The sequence below is a fragment of the Anguilla rostrata genome, chromosome 13, assembly GCF_018555375.3.
Source record: "Anguilla rostrata isolate EN2019 chromosome 13, ASM1855537v3, whole genome shotgun sequence".
Classification (NCBI taxonomy): Eukaryota; Metazoa; Chordata; class Actinopteri; order Anguilliformes; family Anguillidae; genus Anguilla; species Anguilla rostrata.
In genome coordinates, this window is record NC_057945.1 from 27,664,420 (window position 1) to 27,691,937 (window position 27,518).

Genomic DNA, 27,518 nt, shown 5'->3' on the forward strand with positions numbered 1-27,518 from the left:
TTGGGGAGAAATCACTCTTATGGTGAAGCATAACACCGGCTTTGAAAGCTATTTGAATGCATTTGTTCCTCTGGCGTGTTATGCATGTTAATATAACAAGGTGATACCTCGACAGACTCGCTGGAGACGCGCCATTACTTCTGATGAAAACCAGGCCACCTGAGCAACAGCATCGCGGCCCGCACAGCGAGACACCCCGCAAAAGAAGCGGAGGGGCTTTCATTTGCAGCATTGTATAAGCCTCATCATTAACTGGGAAGTGAGGGAGGACGCAATCTTTCTCGGGCCGCGAGACCATAAGTCACCTATTACAGACTCTAATTACAATGGAAATGCGCAGAGACAGGGATCTCTGTGACCAGCCCACCGAGGGCTTATTACCGCAGCGCGGAGTGTGCCAGACACCGGCATCCCACACCAGTAACAAACTGCCTGTGTGTTTGGCCACATCTTCATTCATCTGCAGAGAGAGGGAGAGAGAGAGAGAAATATCCTCATCCATATCTATTTACTGTGTGCATAGAGCAAAGATAATGCACACCCACAGAAAACACTTTTCTGTCTGCACCCGCATATATTTTTAAGATGTGTTTATTTTGATATGTATGTGTGCGTGTGTGTGTGTGTGTGCGTGTGTATTATGCAACATATTTTGATGACTTTCATGGCATTTTGTTTTGAACTACTTACCCGTATGTACGGATAATACTGGAAGATGAAGGCAGAAGATCACCACCAGTAGTACATAATTCTTTACCCAGTTCCTAATATAGTTGCAGTGTGTTAATACACACCCACCCACACACATACACACGCACGCACACACACACACACACACACTCGCACACTTGCCTAGGCCATCTCTGTGAGACTGCTCCTAAGATATGAATATTGAGTATTCACTTTACAGTGACAGAAATGTGCCATGCATTGAAAACTCGCTTCGTAACTTCTTAAAAGTAGTTTTAAACAGTTACATAATTATAATTCACTCCAGTTTATTATCAATTCATGATTTTCTTTCCATTGCTCCATTTATTTTTTAGACCATTCAAGATTCAAGCAGTTTCATTAACTTATGATCCCCAGGTGAGGAGAGAGATAAGTAAAAGATGCTGTATACATGTCATGATGGTAATTATCAGTTTATTTCAGAAGTACAGATCATTCCTTTCTTTCGGAGGTCAGCATTTGTAATCTGTGGTCACAGTCAGGAGACCCTTTCAGGAGTTCCTCTCCACAGTAGCATCTTTCAAGTGACATTTCACATTCACTTCCACCTGTCCAATTCATAAAGTTTACTAAGGATGGATCTTTAGACAGACAGGCGTATCCAGCTTACAATAAATTATTGTGGACACTTGGGCATAATTTAAGGGTAATATGAAATAATTTGCCTCACCTACAGTTTCAATTTATATAAATACAGGTGGCATCCTGACATTTAATAGGATTCACTTCTCAATGCAGCAGATGGTATAATCTAATCTCTATATTGTCCTACACCATCCCTTTAGTACTTTCAAAGGTACCCGCAAATGAAATTAGTACAGTGTTAGACTGCCATCTAGTGGGATGACAGCATCAGCATCCACCACAGATGCACTGCTGAGTTTTGAGGTCACAGAGATTTATGATGGTGACAATGAAAAGCTCAAACTCACTGCCCTTTCGTCAAGAGCAATAGCTTGCAGGTGAGGTGCCCCGAAAATATAGTGGGGAAAACAAAACTGTAATATTTTCCTCAAAATCAGCAAAACTCAGCATAAGCCACTGTCTATTAAAAGGTCAATCAGTATATATAAACTGAGCAGGATGATGGAAACGTGTCATTGCACTATATGTCAGAATATAGCTTAATTTATTTATTCACTCCACTGTGAATATTATTAAACAGACTGGGAAGCTGAGAATGGGTACACGCAGATTGTATAAGTACTTCTCTTTCAGATCGGCTACAAGCATCTGAATATGATGGCTTTTTTTGTTTTTCAAAAAAAAAGAAAAAAAATACTAGAAAGTCTGATTTAAAATTTCACTTCAATAAAATAACAATTCAGAAAAACTTGCGGCACAACACAGAAAATGCATCTGAACAAATCAGTTTCCTCCAAATATCAAGGGCATCACACACATTCAAGTAATGTACTTATTCCTTTGTAACACATACTTCTGTATCTTAATGTGATAACAAGAATGCAGACTACAAAAGAACATAGATAAGTGAAATACAGTTTTTAAAAAAGCTGAAAATGAAGTACATTCCTCACTGGTGTAATTTCATAGACAATTTCCTTGTAGTTTTAGAAAAGGCAACCAAATACAAATATACAGTAATATAATTTATATTCTTCAAGAAACTTGCTATGTCAACATTTTTCTTAATGATTTTCCATTATACATATAATGGAGTGCTATACATGTATGGTATGACACATATATGTGCTGAAATAGTAAATTATCAATATAACTTGATGCCATTTTCTTCATTATCTATCCAAAAGTCAAATTTAACTTAACAAAGCATTAAATAAATGAGAAGAACGCATTTGGTTAGACAAGAATTAACAAGAGCTCCAAATGATCCTACAGAGACTAAATACAGTTCAGTCAATGCTACAGTCAATTCACACATTAATACAGAGGTGAATTCATGATGCACGTGGTATCAACAGAGCTGTGTCCCACAGAAAATACTGTTGTTAGACATAATATGAGTGTGGCAAGAATGGAGTGTCAGAGAGGGCAGTTGAATGACGTATGGCAGGTCATGTCTGAATATAATTGCATCAATTCATAAAATGTGACACAGGCACCAACATATTCTATTGGGCCATTTAATTTCAACTATAGTCATTTGGGCAAATAACTGGAGTGGTATCCTGAAAGTGGGGGGAGCCAATGCTTTACAAGCAGAACACAGCAAGTCTAGGTTCTAGAGGGCATAGAATCATATTCTAGTGAGCGATTACTGGACGCCAGCCTATTTCTCCACTTCACCTAACTTAGGAATACAACAACATGTACAACAACGAGCAGCTACAAAAACAAGACATTCATTATCTCCCTACATTTGTGAATGACATAGTCTGTCATTCTGTGAGTCCCTAAATGAACCCACACGTAGGAGTGCACAAGGCGCGTGTTCTGTGACATCTCAACACAGGGTGCTTCCCCTGTTTGTGCTCTTTTCCAGGGCCTTACAGCTCATCGTGTTTGAGTATGCGTCGCCACTTCTGATGGGTCTGCACATGCTCGGCGGCCAGCAGGACAATGCGCATGAACTCCGCCACATCGAAGGAGTAATTGGTGAACTTGGGATGATCCCCCAGCGTGGGATGGTGACCCTGTCAGAAAATTCATTACATTTTCTTGAGCAGTTCATCTCTCTTCACACTATTTGATCTTCAACTGTTGGAACCATTTTATGTGATATTGTGTAAGGTATTTGTGCATTTCTTCATGTTGGTAAGTTGATGTACCACATTCCTGAGATCATGGGAATAATGTTTCGGACAAAGTTTATTTTCCTGTACTCCACAATGTAAAATTTCCAATCAAATAATTCACATGTGATTAAAGTGCAGATGCTCAGTTGTTTTAAAGGTTATTTTTCTATATTTTGGTTTCACCATGTAGAAATTACAGCCAGCCAGTTTCTAGCTTTAGGGGCATCAAAAAATTGCATTCTACACTGGAGGGGCGACATTAACAACGTTTCTCCGAAGGGAAAGTTTTTTGGATTTACGTACTTTAACCCCAAGTGTACTCAATGAGGAGTTCAACATTAAACCATTTTAGTGAATTTATTCACTTTATTCCAGTGTGAAGAAATACCTATGATGACATGGGGCTATATTCTTGTTTTTTTAGACTGTTTCCTAGGTGTTTCCTTTTGATATGCATGGATGTTCAGTCAGGTTCATTTGGTGCTAGTTTTCATTGTAGTTTCCATTTTATTGTCTAAGGATTATATGTATTATTACCCCGTATTGGAAAACATTATACATGTATAGTTTATGCACCACCCTTTGAGGTCTTTGTGGGAGAAGAGCACCTCACACACCTACGGGTGAGTATGCAAGTCTTTTCTTTTCCGATCTTAATATATTCCTGACCCAGCACCGTGCAAAAGTTTTTGGGCGTGCATTTGTTTTCTCTATTACCGGCATTTATGGCTATCACAGTTACTGTCCCACTTATCTTCACTGATGATGTAACTGCTAATAGCAGCAACAGAATGAATTCTGAACTATACAAAAGTATCTCATCTGCTGAAGGCAAATGCCTCAGAACTTGTTGGATGGTGTTTCTTGCTACAGGAAGTCAATGATTCCAAACATACTGCTAAAGCAACAAGGGAGTTTTTCAAAGACAAAAGCTAGAAAATTCCTATCTGGCCAAGTCATTCACCCAAACTGAATCCAACTGAACATGCATTTCATATGCTGAAGAGAAAACATACGGCAAACAGCATCCGGAACAAGCAGAAGCTGAAGATGGCTGCAGTACAGGCCTGGCAGAGCATCAACAGAGAAGATACTCAGCACCTGGTGATGTCTATGGGTCACAGACTTCAAGCATTTCAAGCAGTCATTGCATGCAAAGGATATGCGACAAAGTACTAAACATGGTTACTTTCATTAATATGTCCCAAACATAATGGTGCCCTGAAATGGGGGGCGGGGGGGGGGCTATTTACAAGAAGTGCTGTAATTTCTACATGGTGAAAACAAAACGTATAAAATACCCTTCAACCCTGAGTATGGGCACTTCAACCAAATGTGAAGGAAACTTCGGAGATGTTGTTGCATGCAAAGTACAGTGAACACACAGGTGCATACAACAGGTGCCCTGGGGCTACGCAGAAATGCATATATGGGTGTATACCCAGCCTCTGACAGGAGGACAATAGGGTAAACGGAGCAGGCTTTCGCTTGTTGGGCAATGCCGTCTCTCCCCACCTTGTCCTGAGGAACCACTTTGTCCCTTTTCTGCCAAGTCACGTAATGTATTCCCCGCAGTCGAGCCAGATCTCGATAGCAGCTTTCATCCTGACAGTTATATCTGTGAAAAACAGGGCCAGACACTTTATCTTCCATTCTCAGCTGCAAGTGGCGCAGCGCCCATAATGTCCCGGCGTGATGAATGCCTCTTTAATTACACACTATTTCACTGTCGTGGCAGCCAGCCAGAGCAGATCTCACAATGATACAGAGACACACACCAAGCGAGGGAATACAGACAGAGGTTTCCCTGTGGAGCGGCAGCACTGACAGGCAGACAGACAGACAGACAGACAGGCTGAAGGAGGGAGACAGGAGGAAAATCACAGACAGAGGATTTAAGAAGGCGAGATGGGCGAAATGCCACCGAGAGGGACAATGACAGGCACCGCTAAATCGGGAGGACAGCCGCTACCGCCTCACTCACAGTTCGAAGATGACGGCCCAGTCTGGGAGGAAGAGGAGGTGTGTCAGGCCCGCCCCATGCATGCCGATGAAGATGTCTGAGTTATGGGTGATCCTGATCTGATCCAAGAAAGAGATATCCCTGATGGGGGGGGGGGGGGGGTGACAACAAGAAGCGTCAGTTTTCAATCCACTTTGTGATCAGAAAAACTCTCTCTGTCCCATTCAACCAAACACTGCAATTGTTGCCAAAGGGACACCTGAGAAAAGCCATTTAAAATTCTTACTTACTTGAATTTGTAATCCACCAGTTTAACCTCAAATGATGGAACGGTTTTCAAAGCATTTATAAGCTGTGAAACAATGGGTACATTGTGAGGTTCATGACAGATGTAAAAAAGACAAGATATTAAGATTAGGACCCAATTACAGTAATCGGAGTGTACATTTCAACAATAAATGAACAGCTTAAGGCATAGCAGCCAAACACACTCACCTCTTGCTGGTTTAAAATCTTTCGATACTCTGTGCTCCTTGCAAGTAATGTGACGCGTATTTTCCCATTCTGCAATCAAAGTATATATTCAAAGGCTGACATAATTACAGATTAATACATTTTACCCATGTTTCCTTCAGCGCAAAAATGGACCACAAGATTTTCCCATTTCTATGGGTGAGGGCTCTAATTTCAAAAGTAGAAGAAGTATAAATACACCATACAATCACAATAACCTTATTGAAACATCACTTTTATGTTTGGCTATGTAAAAATACACCAAAACATGCAAATATTTTCCCCAATCAATCTGCATTTTCCAAAGTTACAATGAACAAACACAAGATATAAACAAAAATATCTAACACATTTTAGTTCTTACTGAAAAATAAACAAAGTGAAACATATTGTGAGCCAACAACACCTCTGTCAAAAAACAAGTTGTTCATGCACTTTTGACACATTGAATCCCAGATTAACTAATCCATAAATCCTAACACCACAATCATCTCTTCTCCAAAACCACAAAGGGGTTTTTAAAAATCACAGTTATTTTCCATCATTAAAATAGAAACAATTCAAATAAATTAAAAAACAGAGACCACTGAAGTCTCTCCTACAATTTATATACAGTTAAATCAACTAAATACAAATAATAGTTCATGTTAATCCTATGACAGCATGCAAATTTGATGTGACACTTCATCAGCATTTTAACATAATTAAAATAATAAAATCTTGCAACAGTTTCCTTTTCCAAATGAAAGAGTAAATCCAAAAATAGATGCAATTTCAGCCCAAGATTTCAGCAATATACATCAACCAATAAAAATGTGCGCTCTCTTTTAACAAGCATAGGTGATTATTGATACAACAGTGCCATCTAGTGATGTAATAGAAAGTTCTATTTTTAGTTCACGAATCATGGGTGAACTTGACACTTCGGATTTGCTGTTTTAATGACCCTTTCATTTACAAATGAGAACAGTTGGAGCGCAATGCCTGAGGTGAAAAGGTGGACAGGAACTCAACTCACGTGCACAGACAGAATGTCTGATATAGCAGTCCGCACTAGCCACATACTGTATCACAGGGAATCTGTATTACAGCTGTGCACAACTTGCTCAGAAAGGATTTCAGGGGATGCTAGCAGCTGATGAGCTAAATAATTACTTACAAAAGTATTTACAGTAAATTAAATCAATTGTAATGACCACTGCACAACAAAAGGGTAAAGAAAAGCTTAATATGCTTGTGGTAAACATTGTAACAATACAAAGAGGGAGGAGAGTGAAGTCAGTAGCAGGTGGATGCAGTGGTATGCAGTGAAGCTCTATTAATAGGAATACAGCCTGCTGGGAAACATCTGTTAACCATATTCACAGGCTGCTTTGAATACACAAAGACCTTACCTTCTCACTGGCATATCCAACAGCCAAAACAATGGCCTTCATTTTCCACCATGAGGGAGTGTGTGTGATATATGTGTGAGTGCGTAGAAGGGGAGGGAGGTTAGGGGTAGGGGACTACACTCACCTTCGGGCCATTTTGGGGGATCTGTAGTCTGTGCAGGACATGCTGTGAGAACGCCCTGAACAATCCATCACTATAGCAGTCAGAAATCTGTGAATCACACGTTATTTTATTTCTTTCATTTCGCTCTTTCAGACATGCTTGCATGCATACACACAAGCACACACACAAATGAACACACACACACACACACACAATCATGAAAACACACACGTGCACACACAAACACATGGACACACGCACACAAACACACACATAATCTGTGAATCTCACACATTAGTTTTTGCCTTCTCAGCTACTCTCGCACACAGATACAAAAGCAATCCATGACTTGTGCACATCAGTGATTTATCATTCCTATCTCTCTTCCTCTTCTCCTCTCTCACACTTACATCAGCACTATCAGCAACTGGAACAAAAATGTGACTATTTGCACACTGCGTGTATAAAAATCAAAGAGTCAGATATTAACGCAGCATATCAATACTTCAAACTTCAAGGCTGCCTGAAACGATGCTCTGCACACAACTGAGCACATGAATCACTATGCACTAAGAGGAAGGAGTAATATAACTTCATTTATTTACTGAACCAATTATGTCTTAGAAAACCCCATTTGGAAACTCTCACACACAACCACTGATTTGAACCAGGTTTCTGCTTGAGCAAGGTACTTTGAATCACTTAAATAAATCTCCACTGTATCTGGATTCTATTTGGAAATGTATGTTGTGTGCATGTGCATACATGTTGCCATGGTTAAAGCAACATGCATGCATGGTAAACAGTATGGTTATTTTTATTGACCACAAGGCTTGAGTGTTGGATACTCACTAATGGCGTATTGTAGAACAAGCCGTATCTCATTCGAGGAAGCAACGAAAAGACAGTGTCCTTGAAGCACACCTGTGAAAGCCACAGAAGCATGGTAAACGCACAAAACACAGTCTATCGCAAAAACAGCACTTGGCCCAGCCGCACAACATCACCACACAAAAATACATTGGTTGCATGGGGCCGATTCAGATGTGGACAGCACTGATCTCTGCCCAGCAATGCGGTCTGATGAACGTCACCAGTCGATGCCAAAAAAATCACACCACCAGCAGTGGATGTACTTCTGAATTTTAAATAACTGACTGTGATGCTAAATGTCTATACATTTAGTCTCTCTTTGGAGCATTCTGAATGTATGTACGAAGATGTAACAGTCCTTACCCTTTTAGAGTCAAATGTTTTAAGATGAATAATCTCATAATCAGAGAATGCTTTCCATGTCTCACTGAAAAGATCCCCATATCCATACAGGCTCTGTGAAGCAAAAGATAATATTAGCATAATGGTTGGCTGAATACTGAGGCCTGTGATTCATCACTGTGAACAATGTTTATTCCCTATAAACTATCTTTTACTATGCTTTACCTTTGGTTTTTTCCACTCTGACTCACTGGGAAAGAACTTAATATTAGGCTACCTGTAGCCTGCAATTATGGACTGAAACTATGTCTACTGCTTCTACAGAAATAGCTGGTTTGAAATGTGAACATGTACAGTCTGCATTTTTGGAATTCTCAAGTATTTTTGTAATATTACAAGCAAAAAAAATATATTATGAAAAAGTATTCACTATTTAAAAATAATACAGCAAATAAAAAGCCTTTAACCACAGTTCTTCAAGTATGTCACAGACACTGGGCACGCTCATGGCCATTGCTTGTTACATGAAAGGTACTTTCAAGCTTCCCCATCTCCCCCCCCCCCCTTCCTACATCTGCACTAGCAAAGAGGAGAACAATGGACAGGATAGTATTTCTCATGAATCATGGTGTTTTTTCCTGCACTTCCCCCTGAATTCCTCAGTTACTGCTTCGCACGCATTTGTGTAATGTGCAGTAATATCACACAATGTTGCTATAGGTCTCACTTCTGGAAGTGTCCCACTAATGCTAATTTGGCAGTCTGAAGGATTTACCTTCTGATAACTAAACAAACCAGCCTTTGATGCTGATGCTGTGGTTAGTACTGCAATTCATTCTTAAGAGTGTGTATGTCTAAGCTAGCTCTCATGCGTTCCTGGCATACGTTCATAGGATAATTTTCTTAATGCAACATGCCACTGGCACCACGTTAGCAGCAGAATACCCACAGTGTCCCACATGACGATGTTGACATCTTTGCTGAAGGAGTTGTTAAGATGCTGCGAGATGTAGAGGTTCACAAAGTCACAGAAGTGATGGTACATATTCACCCCTGCAAGGCAGACAATTACATATCACCCCGTTGCAATATTCCAGAGAAATCTACAAACTCACAAAGCTAGGCCCAAAGGAAAATGATCTTTACCTGCATCTAGTTTCATGAAGATTGTGGGCCGCTCAATGATGATGTCACAATGCCCATCATCCACTGGGTGGAAGTTAAGTTCTGTGTACATCTGTAGCTCAGCAAACCTTTGTAGGAAAATTTACCAAGTAATTCTTAACTATGGCTATAGCTCTAAGAAAACAAAATATAGACCTGAAATCTATAGTAAACAAAATAATAATGATAGGGGAATCTTCACCCAAGGAACTGCACTGAATAAGGAGAGTAAGGAACTCAGTTAAACACAGGCTTCAAGCAGTAATAGACTGCCGTTTCTATGGAGGCAGGCAGAAACAGCACTTTCTCAGGAAATGTGAACCACAAGTCTGAAATGCAGGCTTCTGAGATTTCCCTTTATCCATGGTAGCTTTATGGAATTCTATTTATACAGTGCTTATCGCACTGGAGTAGTACTGTTTGTTAGTCATCAGGGCTAAGCTACATGTTTTTATCCCTGAATCCTCTGTAAATTCCCATTGTTATTTCCCCTGTTTTTTAATCTGCTGGAGTGTGGAGACACACCCTTACTGTCTAATCTATCCTGAACTAATTTATGGCTTGAGGCCTCTCCAGAGACCTTGAAGTGTTACAGCATTATTTACCCCTGGGTGAGCACAGACTTATTGTTCTAGAAGTCCGCTGAACAGAATGTATGCTTGCTCAACATAAAGGAAAAGGTTGCATATGCATATGATAAAGATAAAAAGAAACTAAGAAACTACAATAGCAGCATTTCGGTACATAAATATGTGATCAGTCAGGGATTGTGTGTTGGTGTTACAGCGACTGCATCCTTAATAAGTGTCACCGTGTTATTGAGTGGCTGAGTGTCTCCCTCACCAGGACTGGAGTGGGCTCTTGTGTTGTCCTTCTGCAAGCAGAGCCCTAGTGTTCAGACTGCAGTGACCTCCAATCTCCCCCGCCTGAATGAAGTCCTCCTTATACCTGCACGGAGCGCCAAGACCAGAGAGAGCATGTGAAGCAAGAAAAATGCAGTACAATAACAACCACAGCTACTATAAAAACTAAAACTACTACAACCACTACTTCTGAAACAACAAAAAAGAGAAGGAACAGGAAGATGAGAAGAATGAGAGAAGGAAGAGGAAGAAGAAGAGAACAACAACAACAACAACAACAATAATAATAATAATAATAATGATAACAGAGTAAGAAGAATAAGTATTATCCTTAACCTTAACAATGACTTATCCTGTAATTGTCTGCATGTGGAGCGGCTGCCAGTTCCATAGAGCGTGGCAGTGGATGTGTCAGCCCACAGCTGCTTCCTATTTTAGAGAGGACCATGCTGGGAGCCAGCTAAGAGTCATCCTGATCATGTGATCTGTGCACTGACCTCTCATGGGCTCTGTGGGTACTTCTCAGGTCCAGGTAGAGGTTAGTGGCTCTGCAGAAGCGCATGTGGCTGCTGCAGGTCAGAGAGGAATCTCCCTGGAAAAACAACCCTTATCTTTAGCTGGCAACCTCATAGCAGGATTGCAATTTCCACAGTGTATCTAATGAAATATTTGAGGCTATTCAAAGTTCCATAAAAGATGAAGATTTCAAGGGTCATATTCTAAAATCAGTGACCTTACAATGGAATTGAATAACGTGCACAAATCTTTACTCTGCCTCACACAGTAACCGGTTAGTCGGGGAGAGTGCCTGCTTTGGTAAACAAATGTCGATGCCAGTTAATGTCACTGAATACAGAGCTTCTTTGGATGTTATGCAGAGCTATGGCCAAGTGAGCTTTGCATAAAATCAAGCACATTCAAGCTCTGTGAGCAAAATCCACAAAGGTTCACAATCATGTTTCCCACACTCAAAATCCTAACCATTTAGAGAAAATGTAACAGTAAGACTCACAGGATTTGAGGGCTTGCAGAGTGTTTTCATTTCGTCTAGACGCTCTCTCACGTAACCAAAATCTGCCTGTTTCCAGAACACATCCTGGGCAGCTTGAATTGAGCTGGCCCTGGGTATAAAGGAGGGCACACGGGCCAGGATTAGTCCACATGGGTACAGCGTATTCCCACAAAGCCACTAACATTACACTTCAGCAGACCATATCATATCACTTACCGCTCTCTTTGATAACACATGAAACATTATCATTTCAGTGGATTATAATTTGTATGACCTGTGTTGTTACAAACATCAAAACAATATGATTATGGATTTATCAGTGCATATATTTATGGTGATGGTGCAGGTGAGTTTTAAATTCAGACATGACCCATAGTCATAGATGCTTTGTCTCTCTGTGGTTTTGGTGGCGGGGGCGAGGACGCACCATCCCGAGTCGACTTGGGTGCAGACGGGATAGCCGAACCTGTCCTCCGGGGAGCAGTTATTCTCGTAACCCCAGCAAGCCTTGTCTTCCCGCAGTGCGTCCTGCCAGGGGACCAAACAGTATAGGACTGAGGGAGAGGGGCTTGCTAAGAGCGACATGAAAAATGCTCTTAAACTGAGCACAGCAACTCACATCCAGTCTTATTGCTACAAATAAGGGGCTACCATCACACAAGACCTGCAGCAACACCATCAATTTCTCCCACATTGTGAAAGCAATGCACATGCTGGGTGCTGATGAAAGCACTGAGGTATATATTCTGCAACACCACAAAGTGCTACTGTAAGAAACCAAAACAACATGCTCAGAAATGAAAGACCTTATCTCACTTTGAATGGACAGTGGGGGTCCTCCCGGCAGAACTTGGCGACCTTCTTGTTACTGTTGAGAAAGTAAGGAATGTGCTCCTCTGGCAACGAGAAACTGCTGTAGTTCAGGCTTGGTTTGAGGCTTCTGTCGTCGGTGAAAGTGCGGTCGTTCGTCTTGCTGCTGACCACAGTGTAAGCAAAGACTTCCAGTGCTACCAGCAACAGCATAGTCAGTCAGAGAGCACATGGGCAGGTCGCACTAGTTTACAACACACCCAGAGCCTGAAGAGAGAGGCAGGAAAGCTCTTTGAAATGGGCATGGGAAAAAACCAGTATGGAATTAGTACATTGCGTGGGAAACTGCTTATGGCGGATCTCAGCTCTGTGAGGTCCTGTTGCAGGAAATATTAGTGGTCTCTTTCCTACCATTGTTTTGTAAATCAGGGCTGGGATAGGGGAAATGTCAGAGTTGACATCAGAAGCAAGTGCATGTTCTGTTATTGCAGCCTATGCACGTGAACCACAACAAGAAACGCGAAATATGAGACCAGAGTTCTATTTATAGATCGTTCTGTACACTAAATTCCCATACTGCTCGTTAGATGTAGTCTGCGTGTCAGCTTATTTAATGATCTACGAACTATACACAACATATCCATTTCACGTCAACTATATTCACAAATTCACAAAAAACATGGCGTGTGGGATAAACGCAAGACACCCATTCACGAAAAAAATGAGTTCAGATTGCTGAAATTCTTTTCGACCCGTGGGAAAGTATAGATCGCGCAGCGCAACACCCTGTAGATAACACGCACCACCTCGCTGTTTATCCTGAGTGCACAAATACAATGTTTGCATTACCCGAAATAAAACTTGACACACAAAGTAGAGTCAGAAGATCTTAATTACTTCCCCTCGGGCAACTAGACTAGCCTATTTAAACGATGAGTTAAGAATGCCGATGTTTTGAGGAAAGTAAATTTATTTGTTTCCCAAAAACAATTAATTAATTCGTAATTCTGTTCCCAGTTTAATGACATAAAGCTAGTAAATACAGTACAGCGATACATTTGCATTTACGAATATGCTATTGTCATAGACTCATAGTCAACAGCTTACATAATTATTTGACAAAACGTTAGATAGCAATGCGCCACACTCCATTGGCACAAGAGGATGCATAAGTGAGGGAAATTGCTGGATTCTGTTTTTTATTTATTTTTCTTTAATTGATAGCACACAATTCGCCACACAGTCTCCTCATGCATTCCACAGCGACAATGTAGCCCCTGTCCCCATCGGACCAGCGGATCACCATCAGTGTACACATCGTACCAAATATGGCCACTGGGCACGCATACCGCCCTATTGGCACAAACAATACAAACCTAACATTTTAAAGGCAGCTTTCAAATGTTCAAATAACTGTACGCATTACATAATCGCACTTACCTCTGAGAAACTAGACAGAAGTATGGGCAGCCAGGCGCCATAACACCGGAAACTATACGCCGGCATGTGCTACATTATTATACACCAGGTGGTGCTGTGGACTCCAAAACCGTTTCCACACCCTCAAAACCCGATGAATATAGTCAATAAATGGATTCATGAATACAAAAACGACACCGGAAGATAATAAATAATAATCAAACACAGGACAACGAAGAACAAGTTCTCATAAGACCATGAAGTAGCATATGTAATTGAGATTTTATTTTCCTAAACCCTTTATTCTCATAAATTTGTATTTACATTAATTTACAACAGGTAAATAGGACAAACCCCACATGTGCTATATTTTTCATTCTGCTTCTTAGAATAATCTGCTACAGTGTGGTACAAGATTTAATTTCACATAAATATAAAACACAGATGCATCAGTGTAATCAAATGCATTCATAAACAGCAGAAAGATACATATTGTCATATCTTATATGTTAATGTTTGATATGAGTTTTGCTTCCAGAAATATAATTACACCCTCCTAATAGTATACTGAATTCACGGCTAAATCAATGTAAATATATTTTGGAAGTGTCACCTTGGAAGTAAAAATAATTCTTTAAGGACACAAAACAGTTGACATCCCAAAATGTTTGCCTCTCACATCTGGGTTACTTGCTCTGCAAACCATGGAAGATTCATAAAACACAGCCACATGCCTGGTCCCATGCCTTCAATAATAACCCAAGTAAGACTAGAATGTGAAAAATCTCAGGTTTTACATTTAAGCAAATGAGTAGTGATCTGAAAAAATAAAATAAAATAATAAAATAAAATAAAATAAAATAAAATAAAATAAAATAAAATAAAGTAAATTCAAGTCAATTAAACCAACACCTCAAACTTGATTAAATGTTCAGTATAAAATGATAGTATGCCTTCAACTGAACCTAATGAAACTAAAAACATGGTGTCTAAAGGTCCAAAACTAAAATATTTGCCCTTCATAGATCACTCTAAAACTGTACTCTGTACTGAGATTTTCCTTCTGTAACAGTGCTCTTTCCCCTCATACTAAATCGAATAGTAAGTTAAAACTGTTTTAGGACAAAATAAAAAAATTAAAAAAAACAAAATAAAACTTGAAATTGTAAGTAAAACAGATTTTTGGATGGAAGTAACGAAACTGGTGAGGAAAGAACACCCCTCTGTCAAAGATGGATTAAGAATGTCAATCACCCTCTCACAGCATGTGCAACAGGGAGCTCTTTATTACGATTGCTCTTTTGGAAAGCTGGAAAGCAAGCTCAGAACTGCTTGAATTCACTTCTGGTTTTTCAGAAGTTCATCGATTTGGGTTTTGTACATGTTCTTCACATCCTCCAGGTCCAGTCTCAGCTCCTCCGCCTCCTCCGCCTTCTCTCCGTACATTTGCAGGATGGTGTTGTGTCTCTGCTCCAGCTCCTGCAGAGCAACAACCACACCCAGCCAGTGTTATTCTATACACCGGAAAATTACAGCAACCGGGCACCGGTATTCTGCCCCACCTCCAACATACATGAGTCAGTGTTCCGTTTCTCACAACTTCAAGGAACCTAATACACCAACACGTGTATAATGCTAGCACATAAATATGACTACACCAGATTACAGTACTTTACAGGCATTTAGCAGACACTCTTATCCAAAGAAAATATATATATTAAAAATAACATTTTTATAATTTAACAATGAGGTCACAGTGCATCGGCCAGTTAAAAGGCTAATCATCGTTTATAAATATAAGATTGAAAAAGGAAAAAGTCTGGAGCACACGGATGCAAAATAATCCCTTTAAAGGTGCAAAATAAAACTGAGTTATTTTTACATTTTAATAAGCCTATAATAATGGGGCTGCAAATAGCAATTTAACATTTTTTAGAAAGTGTGTTTTACACAGCCAGATATACAGAGAAGCAACTCAGACTAAGTACTTTGCTCACGGAATTGAACAACGTACCTGGGAATTGAACCTGCAAATTTAGGGGTAAAAGCCCAGTTCACAAACCATTATTTTATACTGCCAACCAGATCTGCATCTGCATAATTTTGCTCCAATCCATGAAACACAGCAAAGTTGAACACTTGATTCGTTACACAATCAAGGCTCTCAGCTCATAGCGATGTTGTGTCATTTCCTCTCAATCGTACTTATACAGAAAAATTGCAATGTGCAATTTCACAGAATAGACTGTGCAAAGAATTTGCCAGTTGCAAAAGCAGCCTTTAAGTGCTTTGGGGATGATGTCACTCGCACTGTTATAGCAGATGTGGAATGCCAACTTTCCTGATTTACTTGAATGTATATGGTTTTGTTTTACTATCATCAGTATTTCAGCCATCTTATGGCAAACAAGCTGCCATATTTTCCAAACAAATTAGCAAAATACTCCACACCAGCAGAAATCTTTGAAAGGTTGTTAAGGGTTGCTATGGTTAAAAAAAGGTTGATATTAATATTGGCACACCTATTAAAACTAACTAAAAATGATTCTGCTTTAGCTCCTGGAGTAGACACATAAATCAAACACGACATGCAGCTGTTCTGTATTCACTCAGTCAGCAGTCCAGCATTTTGATTGGCTTCAGCACTCCGTCTGGCTGGTGAGACTATAATTGCACCAGGTGTTTTCGGGGTGGGCGGAGACTGCTCCGAACCCTCCGCCTATCCCCTAACTCAGCTCATGGAGAAAGTTCTATCCAATCAATTTTTCCCTCTCTTAGAACAGAACTCACTGGTTTCTGTCTGTGTGACCAGGGGACACACTGTAATTGATGGTGAATTCACCTTGACACCAGAAGGTTGCAGACCAAATCATGGCTGAGGAGCTGCTGTTGCTAAAGTCTTTTCATTGAAAAGCTTTCATATTAAGTGGAGATGTTAAAAAGGTAAGCAATGTAATTAACCTTGGTCAAGGGCGCCTGCTTTGCAATGGACTCATGTTAATGATTAAAAAGTGTAAGATATTCTGGATGACTTGAGTCTCTTGACAATGACTGAGCTGTTTTTCTTTATTCTTGTTTTGTATTTTGTGTTCCATTTTCCTTCTTTTCCTTGTTTTCTTTTATTTGTTTACTGTATGTTGACTTTTAGCTCTTTGGTTTGGAATTTATTTCCTTCCTTTTCATTTCCCCTCTGAGTTGCTGTCATTATTTTCCCCAAAATAAGTACAACTGATTGACTTCTTGCAGACCATACGTTACACTTCATATAAGTGAAATAAAAAAAATTGATATGCCTGTAAATGAGCATTGGTGAATTGAAAGTGGGATGATGTACCATAAAAACAAAGTTTACACATTTACTACGCCATCTTTGTAAATATTTTAAGACTTTCTTCTTGGCTGTTGCACATCGTAACTGGAAACCACAGCATTATCCATGAAAAGAACAAGAAAACCAGTGCTTCATGTGAACTCAAGATGACTTTAGTATCAACCCCAATTAAAAGTCAAATTTGATTTGAAATGATGGAGCTTGACCTATGCACACAGACAGTACTGACTACTTTATGGTAATTGTCATAAATTACCATATTATAAATGAGAGTGGGAGTTAATAAAGCACTCACCTTGAGCTGCACTCGTAGTTTGGGGATCTCCGCCACTTTCTCTTCCATCTCATCATTCTGACTGGTCAGCTTCACCAGCTCCTCCTCCATGATAGAGCGCGTCTTTTCCAGACTGGAGATCTCAATCTGAGAGGAAAGACACAGGCCGTGAGAAATCACCATCCTCTTACACAGTCAGACCATACCTAACATCACACAAGCTGTGAGAAATCACCATCATCGTACACTGTCAGACAACACCTGACACAGGCTGTGAGAAATCACAATGATCTTACATAGTCAAACTATGCCTGACACAAGCTACGAGAAATCACAATCACCTTACACAGTCAGACCATACCAAACCTAGCATTAGCTGTGAGAAATCACCATCATCTTACACAGTCAGGCCACACCTAACCTGATGCAAGTTGTGAGAAATCACAATCATCTTACACAGTTAGACCACACCTAACATCACACAAGGTGTGAGAAATCACCATCATTCATGCAGTTAGACCGCGCTAAACCTTAGTGCGTCCACTACGAAAATGGAAACGGTAACAAACATTACATTACCTTACATTACATTACAGGCATTTAGCAGACGCGCTTATTCAGAGCGACTTACACAACTTTTTACATAGCATTTTTACATTGTATCCATTTATACAGCTGGATATATACTGAAGCAATGCAGGTTAAGTACCTTGCTCAAGGGTACAACGGCAGTGTCCTTACCCGGGAATCGAACCTGCGACCTTTCGGTTACAAGCCCAGTTCTTTACCCACTGTCCCACAAACGTCAGGCAAACATCAAAGTTATGTTTGAGAGGCATGTTTTAGCCACCTGTAGATGGGCGATCTCCCCCTCTCGGAGTTTCAGCTGGGACTGGAGGTTCTCGATGACGGTGGAGCCGCCCGACAGGCGAGCCATCTCGTACAGATTGCTCCCGCTCACGGACATGGTCATGCCAAACGAGTGGTCCAGACAGTCCTCCTGCTGGAGTGACAGCATGCACACGGTGCCATTTCAGTACCCGTTATTATACACACGAGATGAGAAACCTCCTTAAATAACAACTTATCACTAACACTTGAAGCACAAAGAATCTCTTCAGGTGTCGTCAACAGTAAAATGTTGCCTGTTTGCTCACATCAGTATGACGCTTTCAAGGACAATGTTTTAAATGCTTGCTGAACTGCTTATCAGCTGTATGTCTATTTACTGCAATGCTGGCTGTTCTGTACTTGTTCCCCTTTGCTTCTGTAATATGTGTTCACTAACAAGTCAAGCCAGCCCAGTAAGTCACACAGAATGAAAAAGTTTGCTAAATAAACAAACTAAATAAAATGATTTATTGTCAGAAAAATTTAATTATTAAAATGCCTTATGGCTAAATAAATACACAGGAGATAAAGGCCAGGGAGTTGCTGACAGGGGAGAAGGGACTGTCTTTACCTGTGACAGCAGAGAGGACTGCAGTCCAGCCATGTCCCCGCTGACAGAGCTGGACCGAGACAGAGAGGGGGTGGAGGAAGCAGGGGGCTCTGACACAGAGTGTGCTAAGGCTTTCCTCTCCTGTGGGAAACACCACACGCACTAATCAGTTCCCTGTGCCACATTAGGGCAGCAGTATACTACAACGTTTAGGGAACTGCTCCTGTAACTCAAGAGGCTGCAGGTTCAAATCTTACATGGGGCACTGCTCCTGTACCTTAGAATTGCTTAATTAAGTATATCTAGCTAAATACACAGACAGTATACAAACTTTTTAGCGGTGTAATTCACTCTAGAGTAAGGAACCTGCTAGGCAAATAATGTAGTGTAATGTACATACAATGAAGCACTGGCAAGGTTCAGAACAAAATGACAGGAAATCTGTAACAGAAAACAACAACTTATTACTCCTCTGAATGACAGATTCTACCTTTTCTTTCAGGGCCTCCTGTGCCAGATAGTATTTCTTCTTTTCTTGTTCTACCTTCATTCTCTCCATCTCCAGCTGATTGGTCAAAAGCAGCTGAAACAAAGCAGAAGGGTAGCAGACTGTCAAAATCATGTGTGATTATGTGCAGCCCACAATACCATATTTTTGGGGGTCGGTAGAAGGTACCTTCTCCTTTCGAGCCTCCTCCAGAGCTCGACTGTGCTCTCCACGCAAGTTCTCCAGCTCGACATGTTCCCTGAGGGGCACGCAGATCCACAGAGTAAAGGGGTCACAGCACTGAATGCATGTACAAGCTGAGCAGGTCATTCATGCTTTGAATTAATTACAATCCTGAATTACATCACTATAGTCCTTACTCAGAGAACAGGTGAAAATCTGCCATTTTTTCTGGTCTAGTAGACTGACACCCCCCCCCCCCCACCCCCCCTTAAATTCAAAGTGGAACCTTCCGTCTACCTGCTGCCATCATCTTCCAGCTTTTCCCGCCTTGTCTTTTCAGCGTCTAGCTGCCCCTGGAGACGGCCCTTCTCCTGCCGCAGGAGGGAATTCTGGGACTCCAAGGACGCCAGCTGGGCCTTGATGGCTAGGAGTTCCTCAGCCGCTGAGCGCTCCTTCTCCACGGCAACCGCGAGCTGAGCCTGGGCATCCACTGATTGGCCGAGGGGGTAAACCAAGCGAGTGAGCACACTAACCCAGAACACGTGCAGGGTATACTGGGATGGGTAACAGAAAAGGGCATGACTAGGGCCTGGGGAAATGTACTGACTAATAACGCTGACTAGTTATGTATTACTTATTACAAAGATGGAAATAAAACTAATGCATTTTGAGTCATTTCAGGTAACAAATGGCTCAGACTGCTGTCATTAGTTTTCTTTCCATCTTTATACTCTGTACTAATAAACCTTTGTACTAATAATACCAGTTTCATTCTTCTATTTTCTTACTCTTGCACCTGTGTGAAATTAGGTGTATATATGTGCTATATGTGTACGAATACATGTTATTTTACGTATTCTTTGTTTCATTGTAAAGTATTTTGAGATCTATATTGGCGATAATGCATTTTTGCATAAATCTGACTTTGACTTTGACTTATGAACACATAACTAGTCATTGTTATAAACACACACTTCCCCAGGTCCTGGTTATGCTCTCTCATTCAAAACCTCCCAGAGCTCTGTATGTGTTCTTACCGAGCCTGTCCGAGATGCTTTTCTCCAGTTTCTCCCAGGATGCCGTCTGGCCCGCCAGGGTGGCCTGCAGGTTCTCGATCTGTCTGAGCAAGGGCCGCGTTGCCGAGGTAACGCTCTGACTCAGCTCCTGATTACGCGTCTCCGCCCCCTGCAGTCTCTGCGTGTGACGGGAGGACAGAGCGGGGTGTGACAGCAGCATTACCTGCTGCAGTAGAGCTCATGCATTATCCACTGCAGCGAGAAGCTCATGCATTATCCACTGCAGCGAGAAGCACACGCATTACCCACTGCAGTGAGAAGCACACGCATTACCTGCTGCAGTGAGAAGCACACGCATTACCTGCCGCAGTGAGGAGTGCACGCATTACCTGCCGCAGTGAGGAGTGCACGCATTACCTGCTGCAGTGAGGAGCGCACGCATTACCTGCTGCAGTGAGGAGCACACGCATTACCTGCTGCAGTGAGGAGCGCATGCATTACCTGCTGCAGCTCGCCGATCTCCTCGCGCAGGTAGTCCTCCTTACGGGCCTGCTGCTGCTCAGCCCTCTGCAGGGCCAGCCTCAGGTCTGCCACCTGCAGGGCGGGAGGGACAGTCACAGGGAAGTCACTACTGTGCTGCCAGGTGTGGGCATGGAGGGTAGTATCCATTTCAGGATTTCCTCATTATTTAATAAGGCCTGAAGACATATTAATGACTGCTCTTGTCCACTGAGATGGTACTGGACAGGTCTGTGCCATTACTGTGGCAATATTAAACAATCTCTGGAGTGCAACGGTATTACATCACAACAGCACTGTGGCAATAGCAGAGATGGCAGAGAACAGGCAGGCTGACCTGATTGGCCAGCGCCTCCTGCTGGAGGCGGGCCTCCTCCTGAGCCTTCTCCAGGGCCATGGTGACCTGCTCCTTGGCCTGAATCTCCCGGCTGAGCGCGAGCTCCTGGGCCTCGCTCACCTTGGTGGCGTTGGCCTTGTGCAGCTCCGCCAGCTCCCTGTAAACGCACACGCACGCAATGACATCAACGTTTCTGCACTGTTCCAGACAAGGAAGTACTGACATACTGCAACAGCTATAAACGGTGTGCTTGTAAAGCTTTGCTTGGCTGAGCTGCACATTAGCAGGTTATGTGGCCTGGATAAACGCAGGTTTCAGTATAATGTACAATGTATAATGTACCATTGACTAATGTTAGACAAGATCCGGCCCTGTCTATACAGAAATAAGATTTTAACGGCATTACTACTTGGTGATGGCTGGACAATGCTAACGGTCTAAATGGCTCACAGAGTACTCAGTCGTAACTTTGAGAGTAATGCACTTTCATACAGTAAATCAGTTGGGTGGGAGAGTAAATAAAGCAGGGTCTGCAGCACTAGGGTCCTGACCGATAGGAGTTGTCCAGGGCAGACTGCAGACTGCGGTTCTTCTCCTGGAGCTCCTCCATGTCGCTCTGGAGTTTCCCCACCTCCTTCTCCTGCCGCTCCACCACCCCGTTCAGCTTCTTGATGTTTTCGCGGTGCTGCCTCTCCACCTCCTCCTTTCCATCCAGAACCTGCAGCCGCAAACACGCTTACTAAGCCAGGGATCACGGCCGCTTGCAGCCACAACCAGCAGCAAAACTTTTCAACCGTAACTACGGATGTAGAAACCTGCAATTCCAACCACTCGCAACCTCAACCACAAACACACTTGAACAATCATTGACCACACCCACACATGAAACCGTAACCACAACCTTAAGTGTTAAAAAAATGTGCAACTACAACCACACTCGCAACCGCAACCACAAACATACAAAACGTGTTAAAGGAAAAAACCTGGCATCTCAACAAATGGCATCCACCCACCCACACACATACACACACACACACACACACACACACACACACACGTATCAAAAAAGGTGACTTAGTTGATGCGCCAATCTTAACGACTACTTGTATTTTTATTTATTTTTATTTTTCCATAGATTGCGTTGTTGCCGTTCTCGTTGTTAGTGTTAATCAGTTTAACCACCAGGGTCCAAGTTGAACTATGCGGTTGTTCCCTGTACTTGGACCGGTACTTCTCTCTAGGGGTTTCGTCATACTTGTTCCTGGTTATGGTTATACACTTTGTTGTACGTCGCTCTGGATAAGAGCGTCTGCCAAATGCCTGTAATGTAATGTAATGTAATGTAATGTAATGTAAATCCATCCAGTGCAGCCAACAGACTTACTGCAATCATACTGACTTAAAACAGGGATCACAATTACACACACTTATGTGGCCTACAACCAGAAAAACCAGAAACCACATACAATGAAAAACTTACAGCCACACTGAGACACACTAATGCAACTTATGACCGAAACTCACACTTCAGGAACACACAACGTATAAGAAGACACCCAGACAAACCTTCTCTCCCTCTCTCTCTCTCTCTCTCGCACACACACATGCATATATGCAGGAGCCATTACAGAAAAGTGTAATGCCACAGGAATTCCGTCCATTCGGGCACTACCTGTAGCCAGTCCGTTTCCAGTGCTGGCGAACACTGATCCTAAGCAGAGCTGGGCCTCCACTCACCTGCTGTAAGTGCTTCAGCTCCTCTTCCTGCTCCTTCAGCTTCTTGCTCTGCTTCGTGAGTAGGGTCTCATTCTCCTTCTCCTTCACCCTCAGCTTCTTTATGATGTTTGAGTGCTGGAGCTGTTGCTTGGACAGCTTTTCCCCTGTTAGTGACAGTGTTGCTTAGTGTTATAGAGGTGATGGGGTGGTAATCCAACAACATATGTGTTTTGTTTGTGGTAATAATAATGTAAACTAATGATGAACAATTGAAAAACAGTTTCAAATTTATTCTTCAAAACTATCTCAGACTGGGGGGGGGGGGGTTCACCTTCTTCCAGCAGGCCTTTAATCTGCTCTTCTTTCTCTCTGATGATCTCTAAGGTCTCATTAGAGTTGAGTCTTGTAGAAAGATCCTCTCTCAACCCCTTTATTTCCTGATGGAAAAATGCACGTGAACACAGCAGGTGAATTTGCGATGACAAAATACAATGGTCAGCCATCATTCCTAATACCAGACTTAGTAAAAGACAATGCGCGGCCATCATTCCTAATTTAAGACACAGCACTGACATGATAAAACCGTGCTCACGGTTTTAGCACCAACTCATTTCACTTGAAACTTGGCCCAAAGTTTTCTCCAGGGAGCTGCGGGCGTCCATTTCCCACCGCGGGCATACATGGAACAGGGATACATGACTGGGCGCCGCAAAGGGGAATAAAAAAGTGATCCCTTATGAAAAATGAATGTCATCATTTGCAATACTCCAGGGATGAGTGTGTGAGGCCGGCAGAGGGAGAGCGGTGAAATACTGCTCTGTGAAGGACACGCCCAGCACAAAGGCCTCTTTCACAGGGAGCCCAGCCGTCAGACATGCCGCCAGTGCGTTTGGCAGGAAAAACGAGGAGCTGCGTGTCAGCTCAATGAAAGCCGCTCGCGGGCGTTTACCTTTTTGGTAATGTCTCTCTCCTTGCAGGCCAGCTGTGCTTTACGCTCGGCCTCCGCGATCCGTTGCGTGAACTCTTCTTTCAGCGACTGCACAGTGGAGCTCTCTTCCTTCAAGCTTATGATCTCGCTGAGGAACATGAGAGTATTCTCATTAAATATCCTCTGTTTGCCGTGTTACATACAAGAAGGAAGCCAAGAGATTACTAAATATCAGAATTTTTGTCCTTCTAGAATATTATTTTCCTGCACTTAGTTTCGGGCACGGGTAAATATTTGTTATTTCATTGAAGCAAGTGCGTGTTTACTTTTAAGGTGTAACCTCTCAGTTAATCAGTCAAGAAACTAATGCTAAAGCTTCCCATTATGTCTGCAGGAATGCTATGCGATTGTGATTCATTAATACTCCTATTAATTTCATTATGAAATATATTATGAACTATGATAAAATAAACAAACTGTGCAGCCCAAATCTGTGTGTTTTTCTGATTTTCGGTGGAGTTGAATGACAGCAGTCGTGACCGTGTTGCGATCTCTTACTCGTTAAGATTGTCACACTGTTCTTCCAGCCTGGCCTTTTCCTTGCTGGCAGCTAACAGCTGCGATTCTCTCTTTTCAAGCCGATCAGTCAGTTCACTGATAACCTGCAAGCAACAAACGTACACTCTCATGAAAAACAAAGGAACAAAAATGGCACACGGCACTCCACTTAAATATGAACGGTTAAGGGGTCTATGGTTTTATGGCTAGTGTACAGAGAAAGTAATTAATTAAACTGTAACCTTCTGAAGCTCTAGTGTCTTAGGGGTGGAGACTCCGCTGGTGTCCTCTGTGATTGGAGGAGTCAAGTGCATGCTGGCATCATTCATTGGGCTGGGCTCCGTGAGGTGGCTTTCTGTGTCCAGCAGCTCCTCTGGCTGCTCACAGTTGACTGGCGTGGCACTGCGCCCGCTCTCCTCCATCTCGTTATCGTCCAGCGAGTGGTCCTTGACCGTGTCCGTGAGCCTGTCATCTTCCTCCTCAGCCTCCTCTTCCTCCTCCTGGCCCAGCGTGGGCGGGGTGGGCGTGGTGGGCCCGGCGGTGACAGAGGCCAGCGTGCACGCCCGGCCGGGGAGCTCGTCGTCCGAGTTGATCTCGCTGACGCTGCGGCTGTCCAGCGACTGCATGCTGAAGGAGTCGATGCGCTCGAAGGCGTCCGAGGAGCCGCAGCTCTCCGTCAGCTTCTGGTAGTCGTCCAGGCGCTGGAAGTCGGCGCAGGCCGAGGAGGACAGCAGCTGGAAGGAGCTCTGCATCAGGTGCAGGCTGGCCTTGGACTCGGCCGTCTCCTGCCGGGAGCTGGCCGAGCTCTCGCTCAGCACGCTCTCGTGGTCCAGCACCTCGATGTCGCTGGTAGTGGAGGTGCCGGACGAGAACGTGCTGGCCGGAGGCGAGGGAGTGTTGCTCTGCCTGTCCTCGGACTTTGGGTCTTTCGACTCCAGCAGGATGTCCTTGGGGGGCGCGGGCTGGGGCTTCGAGGGGCTGTCCGGAGCTAAAGTCGCGACAGGCCCCGCCCCCTCAGTTCTGGCCGCAAACTCTGCCTGGCTTGGGGGAGGAAGCGACTGGTCAGCCTCAGTTGGCTGAGGAAAGGCGGTCACGCCGTCTAAATTCGCCTGGCTCTCGTCGGCCACTCGGTGCTCGGCATCTTCCGGAACGCTCACCAGCACAACACTTTCAGGCTCTGTTATGAGGGGCGCGGTGTCGACAATGGCCGCCGGCTTCGCAGGCTCAACCGAGACAGGGTCGCTCCCCTCAGCCTTTCCTGGCTCAACAGAGGCGGACTTTTTTGGCACGGAACTCTCCTGGACCACCACCGCCCCATCCTGTTCATCCGTCTGCAGCCGGTGGGATTTGGCGGGGGGCACTGACACCACCGGAGTGTGCGTCACACTCTGCGGCTCTCCCGGGGGCAGAAAGGCACTGAAGAAATTCTCCGACTCATCTATGACGGTCCTTGTGACAGGTGTCGTGATGGCCTCAGTTGACAATGGAGCCGTCGGCGCACTCTCTTGAGGGGGAGAATCCCACGGAGTGTTCCCCCAGCCATCACTCAAGGACGTCTTCCTCGGTAAGTCTGCAATCAGACATAAAAATAAAATAGGTTAGCCTAAATCAATATACAGTATATAACAGGGAATCTCATAAAAGAGTTCACATACTTTCAAGTGATACCGCACAGTTATACCACAGTAAGGTCGCAAGTTCCTTATATAGGGAAAGGTAGGACATTCACACAGAAAGGTCCATTGGAATTTCATTCCCCATTCTCCTCGTAAAGCACTTTCGATGCAATACCATACGATTGTGAGAAAGACGTGCCGTTTACAACCACTGGATTATAACCACAAAGACTTATTAGTAAACTAGGAAAGGAACAACTCTGCAAAGCTCGCGTGAACGTTACCTTTTCAGCTAGCTAGCTGACGAGCTCAAACTAGATTTAAGCTAACCACAGTTAGACTAGACTAGCGCATTGGACAACTGCGGTTTCACTTCACGCACATTGGAAAATAAACAAGTTAGCAAACGTGATATACCTAGCTAGTTAGAAATCAATATCGGAATACATAGCTACTAATTTAGAAATACCTACCATACGACGGTACCAGGGCATCTCCCCACTGATCCTCTTCTTTGATGTCCAAGACTCTATCGATGGATTTCTGAGCTGTTGTCAAAGCTTGCTTGGCAAAGCTAGACAGGTGCGCAGTGTTAAACCAACTCATATTGCTATACATTTAAAAACCGATGAGCTCTCCCTCGACCTCTGAACTATAGAAAGTCAGCGACAGTTGCTGCCGAGGATCTAGCTAGCTTACTGACATTAGCTTTAGCATCTAACGTAGCTAGTAAGCAGTCAGGCTACAGTTGACAAGCTAGCTGGACAAACAGGCCCAAACACCGAGCTACTGTAGCAAGCTGTCGATACTAGTCAGAAAAACATTTTCTGTTCTGATCTATAAATGAATCAAATCTGATTATACAGCATAACTAAACAGGAGATTCATGGCATTGCTGCTATTAATGACTTCGCTTTCACGGTGCGCTTATCCAAAGCTTGTTTTCATATTTCAGCGTCTACTTCCTTTTCCACGTCGCAACAACCAAACCAGGTGACGTCATCTTCCGGATACACTGTTGATTGCACAGCACATGACCCATATAGATTTCAAGTCAATGTTAACAACTCAGAAGCGTCATACGCCACTCGTGTAAAATAGCTATTGTGTATTTGTTTAACCCGAACAAAAAATGTAGTTAACTGATGATCCTGCGTACGGATGATGATCATTTGATGATTCTCTGTAAGCTTGTTTTAGAGACATT

At 42.8% G+C, this 27,518-nt stretch overlaps 2 protein-coding genes across 3 annotated transcripts; both read right to left on the reverse strand.

Moving 5' to 3' along the window:
• Positions 1-1,129: 1,129 nt before the first annotated feature.
• eogt (EGF domain-specific O-linked N-acetylglucosamine (GlcNAc) transferase) lies at positions 1,130-14,021 on the reverse strand. Of its 2 annotated transcripts, none has more exons than XM_064305727.1 (16): positions 13,927-14,021; positions 12,493-12,753; positions 12,104-12,204; positions 11,677-11,785; positions 11,162-11,256; positions 10,645-10,749; positions 9,784-9,890; positions 9,587-9,690; positions 8,659-8,751; positions 8,275-8,346; positions 7,444-7,530; positions 5,908-5,976; positions 5,703-5,764; positions 5,434-5,553; positions 4,965-5,067; positions 1,130-3,347 (listed from the first exon to the last, which is right to left on the reverse strand). In XM_064305727.1, the coding sequence occupies exons 2-16, from the start codon at positions 12,697-12,699 to the stop codon at positions 3,201-3,203; spliced, it is 1,581 nt and encodes a 526-aa protein (XP_064161797.1). In that variant the 5' UTR covers positions 12,700-12,753; positions 13,927-14,021; the 3' UTR covers positions 1,130-3,200. The 2 variants fall into 2 exon arrangements, with proteins under 2 accessions (XP_064161797.1, XP_064161798.1); XM_064305728.1 differs by having other exon boundaries at positions 12,493-12,776.
• Positions 14,022-15,168: 1,147 nt separating this feature from the next.
• On the reverse strand, positions 15,169-27,306 carry tmf1 (TATA element modulatory factor 1). Its single transcript, XM_064305725.1, has 17 exons — positions 26,785-27,306; positions 24,938-26,265; positions 24,696-24,799; positions 24,159-24,285; positions 23,541-23,646; positions 23,231-23,373; positions 22,045-22,211; positions 21,494-21,650; positions 21,139-21,231; positions 20,659-20,815; positions 19,919-20,111; positions 19,628-19,697; positions 19,442-19,534; positions 18,973-19,092; positions 18,361-18,513; positions 17,532-17,657; positions 15,169-15,384 (listed from the first exon to the last, which is right to left on the reverse strand). Exons 1-17 carry the CDS (start codon positions 26,927-26,929, stop codon positions 15,244-15,246), a joined length of 3,423 nt encoding a protein of 1,140 aa, XP_064161795.1. The 5' UTR covers positions 26,930-27,306; the 3' UTR covers positions 15,169-15,243.
• Positions 27,307-27,518: the final 212 nt, after the last annotated feature.